The sequence below is a fragment of the Amphibalanus amphitrite genome, unplaced genomic scaffold (assembly GCF_019059575.1).
Source record: "Amphibalanus amphitrite isolate SeventyFive unplaced genomic scaffold, NRLGWU_Aamphi_draft 000046F_arrow, whole genome shotgun sequence".
Classification (NCBI taxonomy): domain Eukaryota; kingdom Metazoa; phylum Arthropoda; class Thecostraca; order Balanomorpha; family Balanidae; genus Amphibalanus; species Amphibalanus amphitrite.
This window is the reverse complement of record NW_024881542.1, coordinates 249,153-260,621: the sequence shown is the minus strand read 5'-3', so window position 1 is coordinate 260,621 and position 11,469 is coordinate 249,153. Positions and strand designations below refer to the sequence as shown.

The 11,469-nt window shown below is 49.7% G+C and overlaps 1 protein-coding gene across 1 annotated transcript; it reads right to left on the bottom strand.

Moving 5' to 3' along the window:
• Nucleotides 1–59: 59 nt before the first annotated feature.
• LOC122377498 (prostatic acid phosphatase-like) lies at nt 60–3,364 on the bottom strand. Its single transcript, XM_043357563.1, has 2 exons — nt 3,179–3,364; nt 60–2,322 (listed from the first exon to the last, which is right to left on the bottom strand). Exon 2 carries the CDS (start codon nt 2,237–2,239, stop codon nt 962–964), a length of 1,278 nt encoding a protein of 425 aa, XP_043213498.1. The 5' UTR covers nt 2,240–2,322; nt 3,179–3,364; the 3' UTR covers nt 60–961.
• Between the last annotated feature and the right edge of the window lie 8,105 nt (nt 3,365–11,469).

Below are 11,469 nucleotides of genomic sequence, written 5' to 3'. Positions count from 1 at the left end.
AATGGATAATCATAAGATCCTGCATGGCACTACCACACACCACATGCATCACACTGTGGTTGGCTGTTTAGTTCATTTATTTACCTCACATATGCATACAGCAAGGTCGCTCTAAATACTGGCTTTTTGTGGCTTTACAAGTCAATAACCAATATCAGGTATCGGCAAAATAACCAAACCAATCGGTGACAAAGGAGAAAAATGGCCATTAATAAAGCTGATACAAATCCCATAACACAGCTGGAGACGAAATAACTCCAATTAAACTGAACGGCCCTTACAAGATAGCCCCAAGGTCAAAGCAGCGACCATCCATACAACAATGCACACAGTTGTGAACACAATATCAACCTAAAAGCGCTGGGAACGAGCGCTTCAAGCAAACCCAAACGCAAAACAAATTACAACTGAATGCTGGATTTTGCTAAGCGTAGTTCAGTTACTGGAAATAATTGTACGATTCTGGCTCACACAAAATCCATAGAGACTGCTGGTAAACATCAGATCCATAGCAGCACCCAAGGCAGCGAGGCTGCTCGAGCTCACCTTATTAATGCCCATGACTGGTTGAAAGCACAAATCCATGCGCTCACTGAACGTTAAACAAATATTAAGTGACATTTTGTGATATTAGTGCAATCATAACATGCACACTTCTCACCCAAAGCCTTTCACATCAGCCTTCAATATATCTTACTGACTTCTTGTTGACCGTTATCATCAACCTCAAATGCACGATATAGGTACTTCACATGGGTTATACAAGATACAGATTTCACAGAGGACTGGTAGATAATATAGCTCATCTCTGTCATGCAGCAGGCCAAAGCTGATCCTTGGTAGTTAACTGGTAGGCGGGATAAGTAGGCATCGGGAAAGACCACGTCACGCCTGCAAGTCCATGTGGGCGAGCCTCAAACCGGGTCGTTGGCAGCGGCACCACACGCCAAACGCACCCGATCTAGCCGTTGATCTCGCCGAAGTGGGAGTAGGTCAGTGCGCCGTTGCGGTTCCGGCGACAGTAGATGAAGAGTCCGATGGCGCAGAGTACCAACAGCAGGGTGAGGGAGACGGCCAGGGCGATGATGGTGACCTCCTGAGCGGTCGGCGTGCCGCTCGGGGGCGGCGCGCACTCGGCGGCACCGTCCTGGACCCTCACCGGCGCCGTCAGGTCGCGGAACGCCACCCAGGGGCAGCGGCCGGTGCAGTTGGGCAGCCGCAGCTGGTAGGGCTCCACGGCCGTGTCGTTCCGGTAGAACAGCTCCACGAAGAAGGCGCCGGACGCGTCGCGGTGCAGCTCGACGATGACGCAGCTGGCCAGCGGCGGCGCGATGCCGTTGTAGACGCCCAGCGCGCCCAGCAGCGCCGCCACGTCCGAGTCATGGCCCGAGTACATGAAGAGCTCCCTGTTGGGCGGCGACAGGGTGCCCGACACCTTCTGCGAGAGGTGCTCGGTGATGTCGGCCAGCAGGGCGCCGCCGCCCAGACGGCGCAGCGCCGCGTCGTAGCTGAGCAGGTCAAACGCCAGCTCGGTGAGCGGCTTCAGCACGTCCGGGTAGACGGTGGCGTTGTAGGGCGCCAGCCGGGCGGTGGCCCACGCCGGCAGCGTCCAGTTGCGCGCGTCCTCGATCAGCAGCAGGTCGAACAGCAGCATGGCCTGCTCGAGGTCGCGGACGGGCGCGCCGCAGTGCTGGCTGAGGTACTCGTACAGCGGCTGGTTCTGCTTCTCCACCAGTCGCAGCGGCGTCGTGTTGAGCACGCGCTTCAGCTCGATGGCGTAGCGCGGACAGGCGGCCATGAAGTTGAGCAGCCTGTCGGAGGTGATGGGCTCCGTGTGGACCGGGATCGGCTGCCACGCCAGGTCCGGGTTCCACACGTCGCGCCCTTTCGGCGGGTACAGACCGGCCAGGTTGACCTCAGCCGACATCAGGGTGCGGTCCACGTCCGAGGCGCGCACCAGTGTGTAGTTCTCGTGGTACTTCTCGCTGAGGAAGCCGCCATAGCGTGTCCGCAGAAACTGTCCCAGCTCAAACTGCATCTGCTTGCCCTGGTTCGTGAGCTGTCCGAGCCCGTCGTCCAGCCAGAGGTCTCGGTGCGGGTCAGTGGGGCACACGACCACAGGGGTGCGCGCGCCGTGTCGGAACAGCACCTGCACCAGCTGCAGGGTGCTGTTGTCGCCCGCGGCACACACAGACAGCCAGAGGCTGGCCGACAGCAGCAGTGGCCACACGTGACCCATCACGGACAGGAAGGAAAACGTATGATAAAGCACTCACGTGAGGATGATTTCTGCTGGTTTCTTTTCTAGGTGTTCCTCTTTACCTGCAGAAAAAAATTATTACATTGTTAGCAATGAATAATGATATTGACATCAATCAAAGCTAATTATAATGTCTATACCTGAGACATGAAAACAGAGGGCTGTTCAGGTCCCTGCAGCATAGATCTGTGCTGAATGCATCATACTTTGGTGACGTCAACCACCTGGCTCTGCCCACTCTATGCCGGCACACCGCGGCCGAGTGTCGCTGCAGGCTATTTCAAATGCGGCGAACCGTTCCGCGGGTGGACTGGTGATTGTCGCTAAAATAACGGTTAATTGCATTTAAATGTGGTTAATAACAATGTGCCACCGAAAAAAGTGATAATGATACCCAAAAAACAGCATACAAACCACTAACAATAAGAAATATTTGACAGTGAACTTTTAATCCGCGCCACTTTCACCTCCTGCAGCACCGAATTTCCGGCTGCAGGAAAACGAAGCATGCTTCTGTAGGTGACGTCACACAGGCGGTGACGCAGTGGTGTGGGCTGGACTAACGGGTAACGGGCGACGTAGTCCTCACTGCACATGCATGCTGCAGCATATTTCATTTTGGCTGCGCAGCCAAACAGCCCTCAAAAAGTCATTCAAGTCTGTCAGATTACCCAAAGTACACATAAAGGTACCTACTACACACATCACAAAACAAGCCATTGGAATGAATAACTAGGCACATAAAAAGATGAATAGTATATTCAAGAGCAAGATGACATTTTCAGCTAGGCAGTGTCACAGGAATTGAGGCTTCATGCAGGCTTTTCATGTAAGTGCTTGAAAAGACCTTGACCTGTAAAACCTATGTGGTAAAACCTACGCTTTCACTTCGTTCTAAAACCAATTATACCCACTCACCAACTAATCACAGATTGCCAACCAACCAGCCAAATGAAGGTAACAATCCTAATCAAATGTTCTTGGTCTTGTTGGATTAGGGCGCGTAGCTGCCAGGGCCGCGTAGCTCCTACTCAAATGAATAACTTAAATTAACCCCGCGTTCGATGTCTCTCGGACGACGAAGATTCTACGTCGTCCGGCCAATCCCGTCCAAGGTCAGCGGGGGCTCGGCTGCGGTTGTGGAACGTGATTGGCCGGACGGCGTAGAATCTTCGCCGTCCGGGAGACATCGAACGCGGGGTAAATCAACAAAGCAGCAAGTCTCGGAGGTTGACCTTCCTCTCCACCAGTGAATTGCTATTGCTATTCAGGAAAATAGTAGCGAATGATGCCGCTAGGTGAACACTCTCCGTTGCTAGGCAACTTGTCATTTAAACCGGAGGTTGCTAAGCAACGATTGTCTTTGGGGCCCGCTTAACCTTCTCGTGCCTAAATTTTTAAACAGAGATTGATAACGCTTTGTTTTTACTGAAGTTTTTACTGGTTTTTCCAAGTTTTTACAAATCAAAGTTGAAGTTCAAGGACTGAGGGTCACCCCCACGAGGCCACGCCCACGCAGGTCACAAAAACGGATCGGCCGCTGGCCATAAGTTTCGGGAGGCGGAGCACGGCTTCGCATGCGTGGAGCGGCTCCTGAATCTCCATGAGGGACGGTCGTCAAGTTAGATGTAAGTGAATCCTAATCTATAATCTAAGATTCGGAATCAGGTGAGCCCCTACGATTTGGACCAAACTTGGTCAGTGGATGTTACGTAACGTCCTGATTATGATGCACCCAAAATCTAAGCTCGGCCCGCCATATTTACGAAGTTACCACTGGCGGATCCAGGGGGGGGGGCCACCGGGGCCATGGCCCCCCCCCCCAAAAGCCTGAAAGGGGGGGCCAACATATCTTTTGGCCCCCCCCCCAAAACGCTTGAAGAAAAATTAATGTGAGATGGTTGCGTAGTAGATACCTACTAGAATCAGCAGCGTGATTCAATAGCGTAGAGAAAGTCAGGGGTGCGGGAACTACTTTCAGACTGGGGGGGGGGCACACCATAATAGAGATCAACCTAGGGTCCCCCCAAATCTAGTCTCTCATCGGTTTTAGGCCACTTATTTTTCATCCCTTGGCTTTTTCAACAAAAAAGAAAACATTTGCAAAAAGGGCGGTATTCCGTCTGAAAGTTGTGGTGGCACCGCCCCCCACTGGTGGATTCATGGAGGGGGCCACCGGGGCCATGGCCCCCCAAAAGCCTGAAAGGAGGGCCAACATATCTTTTGGCCCCCCTCCCAAAACGCTTGAAGAAAAATTAATGTGAGAAGGTTGCGTAGTAGATACCTAAAAGTTAGAATCACCGGCGTGATTCAATAGCGTAGAGAAACTCAGGGGTGCGGGAACTACTTTCAGACTGGGGGGGGGGGGGGCACACCATAACAGAGATCAACCTAGGGTCCCCCCGAATCTAGTTTTCTCACCGGTTTTGGGCCACTTATTTTTCATCCCTTGGCTTTTTTCAACAAAAAAAAAAACATTTGCAAAAAATGGGGTATTCCGTCTGAAAGTTGTGGGGGCACCGCCCCCACGGCCCCATAGTTGGGGGGTGGGCAAGCTGTCCCCACTGCCCCGGTTCCCGCGCCTATGTAGAAACTACCTGGTTTACTAGCTTCCTTCATAAAGTGTCGTCATGTCTTGTCGTCACCCGAGAAGGTCTTATTGCATACATATCGATTGAACTGTCAAGTTAACAAACTTGCTCTGGCAGCCTGACCTGACATGACCCGGCAATTTTTCATTCACGGAATATGCGCAATAATTTTTTTAGGAACACTCACTGAGTTGGCGTTGAAAAGCCTTGTTTTGTTTGGTCATTGTACAAGAAGCATATCAGGGACCTTTTTGTCCCTTCCCGTGAAACGGTAAAAGACTTATTTCGGTCAGAGCTCAGGCCAATCTATAAGGGGTCAGTCGGGTCACTTATTTCTTAAAAGGGTCCTTACGGCATCCAAGGACCAATTCCGGCTTTTGAGTGCACCACATCAGCATTTGATGCTGCGACAGATGGTGAAATATGAATATATGTTACAGGCCGTATGAAAATTGTCCGTTTGCAAACGGCCTGGCCCAGTCAGGGCATATGAAACAGCCTGAAAACACCGGCCGTTTGCAAACTATGACCTGAAATATCAGACCGTTTGAAAACGGCCTAGTTAGTTTCTGCCTAGCGGATCCAGGGGGGCCACGGGGTCATGCCCCCAAGCCTGAAAGGGGGCAACATGTATTTTGGCCCCCAAAAACACTTAAGAAATATGAATGTGAGAAAGTAGCGTAGTAGGTAGAAACTACCGTATCATTAAAAATATGTGAGCTTGAGTGTTGGTCTCGTCTTCACCCAAGAAGTTCTTATTGCATACTTTACCACTCGATCGACGCGTGAAGTTATCGTGTAAGTTATCATGAATCTGATCGCGACGAAACTTTAGCACCCTCATGTTGACAAAGTCTGAAAATTTCATGACCCTGACCCAAGTGACCTTTGACCTGTGGCCTATTTCTCGAGACTATGTTTGGCCATGTTTGAGGCCATGTTTGGCCGGAATCGCGATTCCGCGTATGTCGGCTCACATTATCCGCTCGTTTACAGTCTTTTCGTGGTTTAGAACGCTCAAACATGTGAAATGATGTTGGTCCCAACCATTGCGGTAGGTGTCAATGTCACCTTAGGGTCAAGTCAGGTCATTGACCTTTGATGACCTCGGTGCACTTTTCCGAGTTTAACATGTTTCTAGGATAGTTTCGTTTAGCTGATTTTGAATTTAGCATTTAGCAACCATTTGAACATTTACGAAGTAGTTTTGATGCCTTCGTATCATGTTACGTGGCTGCCAGTGGTAGTCGGACACCTGCTACACGGACGCCCATAAGTACTGGTTGACCTGGTTGACCTGACCTGGCCTGCCCCGACATGGCCTAAAGGCATGAAGACATCATCTATGATCCAAACTAACATGAAATTCGTGATCAGCACAAAAAAATCTATTACAGCCTTACTTTAGGAGGTTCTGACAGGCCCTGATTTTCCCGTCTTTTGGGTCTGTGACCTGACCTGGGCGGTGTTTCACGGCACGCTGCCAGCGCTGTTGGCACTTTTGGTTTCCATCGAGACATCAACTAGCCTATACCTACAACACTACCGAAGGTTGACCTTAGCTCGCGGAATGCGCTGGCAGCGGCTGGCAGCGCGACCGTGAAACACCGCCCTGGAAGGTCAACCAATGACCAAGGACCTTAAAATCGGGTATCATCGGCTTCCTCTCGTCATTCACAGGCAACACACTCGTTTTTTTCCGCGAGCTCTAGCTTGATCAGGGGCCGAACGGCAGAGAGGTTCAACCGACACCTCCCAGCCCGCGAAGGCTGCGCCAAGCACCGACCCGGAGCGGTGGTCGACAAAAGCAATTTGAAGTGTTTTCAAAGTAATATTAAGGCACGGGTTGAGTGGGCTACCATTTCTCTCTCTATTTTTTTTAGTTTAAAAAAATTATCGTTTCAGGGCTGTGACGAAAAATAAGTGGCCTAAATCCGATGAGAAAACAGGATTTGGGGGTACCCTAGGTTTGGCTCCTTGCACGAGTTGGCCCCCCCCAAAACGCAAGTCTGGATCCGCCAGTGGAAGTTACGGATGTTATAGAAGACTCCCAATCTTCTTCCACTTGACTACAAGTCCAGAATGATGCCCGCTCCACTCCATTCCTATTCAGTATTCTCGTTCGAAGTACAGTTTCTGTACAAGAAAAAGGCAAGATTCCACAAGCACCGGCTGACGAAGGGACGGGATATTTGTCTAGGTGGCGCTAGCGGCACTATCCTTACTTTGCACAGGTGACGCCACCGTCCGGCGAACTTATCCCGGCTCAGGCCGACAACTAAGAACATGAATGGGTATTTTTTGGCCCAATTGAAAAGAACGAAAAACAATTATTGAAACGTAACTCATGTTATGAAGAGGTACTATCCGACGCAATTATTGAAACGTAATTATTGAAACGGCATAGGCTTTTTCACACTTAAGAAGTAGGTTAGGGATGAAAGAAAACTGAAGCCTCATAATAATGAATGTATTCTAAATTATGACCGAGAAAAAAGAGATAACAGTTTCGGGTATAGCCCCTCAATCAAACAAGCGCTTTCTCACATAGATGGCGGAACAGGGAGGGCACCGGGGCACCGTGCCCCCTTTCCCTAGGCCTCATTGACTTACGAATTACGATGAGGTCACTTTAAAGGTCGTGTGACCGAACTGACCTCGTGTGACCATTGTAAAGAAATCGATTCTGCCCAGATTTTAGAATTTAGCCTCTCAGTATCAGGAAGAGACTAATCGGGTGAGGTTAAAACAAGTTGCATGGATGATAATGACCTGGGACGTTCGCAAGACTAATGTTCCGTCAGTCTAAGGAAAGATGCTAAAAACGTTCTCTGGAAAGTTGATGAGTCCGTACATCAATCACGTGAACGTTCAGCTCATTAATGCAATTTCATTAATTTTCCCTTATCACTACGTATACCATGTGACTGGATCATTTGGATGAAAAGTTCGCTGAATGGATGAGATGAAATTGTCCAATTTTTTTAACTAGGGCACTGTAGATTGTAGAGCTTATAAAAAATATCTACCTATCCGTTGTTTGTCATACATATCTGTCTAAAGGACAGCTTAGGAGGGAGCGAAAGCGGGCCATAAGAAGTATGGTTTGGCTTTTAGTCTTACCGTGGAAAGGAGCTGTGCCCTTGTTAAAAAAATGTTCATTGTTCAATGCTCTATGAAGTAAGTAACCTATGAGTCCTGCCTACTTAGGTTTGTACTTGGGTTAAGATCACTATTTACTATTTAGGCAACTGGCAGGCTGGGAACTACCTACTCGTTTCAAAATCTCAATGTCTGCCGATGAAAAACCTAAATCGTTTGTCGATGGTAATGTAGAACTATATATCTGGGAAAAGATGTCGTTGCAGTAAACAAATAAACAAACAAAAATCGACAATTCGTCTCCATAGGTTGTAATTTGCCGCTGAAATGGCGTCGAGAGCCTCAGCTCGAACAGTGACGTCAGCTGCCCCTTGGTCTTCGGCAATTTGAATTTATATCAACAAAGCAGTTAACTGTAGGAACAGGGGAGACTATCCCATCGAGAGACACACTTTTCCTTTGATCTGACGTTTGTAAAAATCGGCAATGCGGTGATACCTTACCGGCCGAAGACATCCTCACATCACGCCGTCCGTCAGGCCCGCGATCAACGATCTGTCATCTAGCAGTCAGGTTTCTGACGGCTTTCCGTCAGGTTTCTGTCGGCTTTATCCGGACATCTGGCGACCCCTGCGATTTGCGCGCAGGCTAATCGCTCGGAATGGCGTGGAGTCAAACTAACCGTGAAATGGGCCACCGTGCAGCAGTAAATAATGCATGAGCGCAGGCGGCCACACGGCGAACACAGGTAGACCAGCCTGTGTCGGCAGAGCGCACATCGTCCTAGGGCGACAATAAAAATAAAATAATAAAAGTTAGCCGGGCCAGGCTCAGTGAAAGTCTACACGAATATGGGTAGGTATCTTTGTTACCGTAGCCTCGTTAGACTCTTCCACTGCCACATCACAATTCTTGCAGTTCACCACTTATTCTATCGATAATTTGAAACTGTGGGATAGGAGAGAAAAGTTCATTGGAGCTGCTTGCATAAAACATTTCTAAATCCCGCTGTATCGTTGCCATTTTCAAACAGCCTTAAATTCACTCCGCAGACGGCTCCCGACTGACCAGCATCCAGCGCTCCGGACCGCCCCCTGGCCACTATGAACCCTGATGTATCTGGCTCACATTGATCCATGTGGCTGTCCATCTCCGTAAATTGTTCAGCAGCGTCTCCAAATCGGGCGCGGACTTTCAATCGGGCCACCATTTACCGGCGGCGTGGGAGCGCGCTGGGCCCGCGCCGGCCCCCGAACGGTCCGTTATTCATGGCGCTGTCCCCGTCGCGTCGCGACCGGCGCGCGGCGTCGTCACCGACGGAGTGACGGGCGCCGAACGGTGCCGATCGGCCGTGCCGAGCGCCGTCACCGCGCCGGGCCGCCGCTGCCTTATCGTGCGGCGGATTTTCCCCACTGACAGTGAGGGGCTGTTTTGAATGGCGCGGCTGAAAGGAGCCGAATGGGTATCTGTCAAGAGGGTTCATTAGGATGATGCCCTCGAAGAGCTCTGGTGAAAATAGAATGACAGACTCCAAACAGTGGTAGGGGGATCTTGCCGATCGACCAAACTCGATAACCCAATCTCGATTTGTTTATTTCATTCGTCTGCTGCTAAGGAAATTTTACAATGAAAATGCAATAATAGCACCACGCGATTGACGACAAGACATGGGCGTAGGAACGGCTGGAACATTGTGGGTGCATGGGTGCAGAAATCCAGCCATGGCCGGTGAGGGGGGGGGGGGGGGCGAAGGCTCGTAACGAGCTTTGAGGGTGTACCATGTCGAAAAGGTACCAACCGATAAGTGCATTTGGAAGCATTGATCCTCGCATGTGTAGGGGGGTCGGATGAACCCCCCCCATGGTTGTTCGCAAATAACTCGCGCAAAAAGCGGCCGAGCGCGACGAAACTTTTAGTACCCTCGAGTTGATCAGTTTTACACCTACTCTAACAATTTCATGACCCTGACCCAAAAGACCTTTGACCTGTGACCTGATTCTCGAGACCATGTTCGGCCGGAATCGCGATTTGGCGTATGTATGTCAGCTCACATTATCCGCGCGTTTCCAGTCTTTTTGTGATTGTAGACGTCCAAACATGTGAAATGATGTTCTTCCCATGCATCACGGTGGGTGTGAAGATAACCTGAAGGTCAGGTCAGGTCATTGACCTTTGATGACCTCGGTTCACTTTTTCGAGTTTTACATGTTTCTACGGTAGTTTATAGGGCTGATTTCGAATTTAGCATCCATTTGAACGTTTACGAAGTAGTTTTAGTGCTTTCGTGACATTCTACGACGCCGTCAGTGGTAGTTGACACCTACTATGGATAGCCGGTAGGACGCCTAATGGTTGACCTGACCTGACCTGACCCGATCTGGCCTAAATGCATGAAGAAATCATCTGTGATCAAAACTAACATCAGATATTTGTGATCAGCACCCCGAAAAACCCGATAACAGCTTCACTTAACGCAGTTCTAGCAGGTCCCGATTTTCCCGACTTTTGGAATATTGACCTGACCTGGAAGGTCAACCAATGAAGCAGGACCTTAAAATTGGGTATCATCCGCTGCCTCTCGTCACGGGCAACACCCTCGTTTTTTTTTTCCGCGAAGCTCTAGCTCGATCAGGGGCCGAACGGCAGGGGGTCCGACCGACCCCCTCCCCCTCCTCCTACACATTAGAAGCTGGAAAACGCTGCACACATTCGAGGGCTAATATTGTCAATATTGACTACCGCAAAAAGTAAAAGCGGTCAACTTAGCCATTTTCGAAGATGTCGGGCTAAAATTTTTGACAGTGGGTCATCGGTTCGGTATGTGTTCAATCACATGCTCCATTTCCCTTTTTTCAGCACAAATGTAAGTTTTGAAGACCATCACTGATCACAGTAGCAAATGCTTCGAAAGATGGATAGTAGGCAACATATCCTGAATTTGCCGTGCTGCATGGGAAGTAGTGTTGATGAAAAAGGGGTTTTTGGTTCAGATTATTGTGGGTGCAGAATACATTGTCTGCACCCACTGGATAAATATTGTGGGTGCAGCTGCACCCTTGCACCCATGGTTCCTACGCTTATGACAAGACTTACCACCAGCAAACTTTTCACCCACAATGATTTAGAAGCCAAAAAGGTCTTTCACCGCTCAATGTCCAGCTGTCTGTAGACTCCGTTGTTATGAGCGAGTCCAGGCTTCAGACGCCCATCTGAATCGCCAATCGATAGCCTAGCACCGGCGACTGTTTACGGTTGAGACGGTTCGTTTCCCGTCTGTCCAGAACTGACACGGGGCGTCACTAGGCGATGGACAATAGATTAGGATCGATGGTTGGATAAAACGCAGCCCCAGCGAGCCGTCAGTCAAGGTGAAGAGCTCGATCTAACGCTGCCGGAAGCTTGTCTGTGGATACGCGGACGCCGAGGTCTGGGAGGCTTCTGGGGGTGTTTTTAGTGCGAAGTTTAACAAAAATATCTCGCACGCACTTAAATAGATAATGCTAAAGCAACCGATAT

Coding starts and splice junctions, on each gene's coding strand:
- LOC122377498 (XM_043357563.1), bottom strand. CDS start 2,239: ATGGGTCACGTGTGGCCACTGCTGCTGTCGGCCAGCCTCTGGCTGTCT.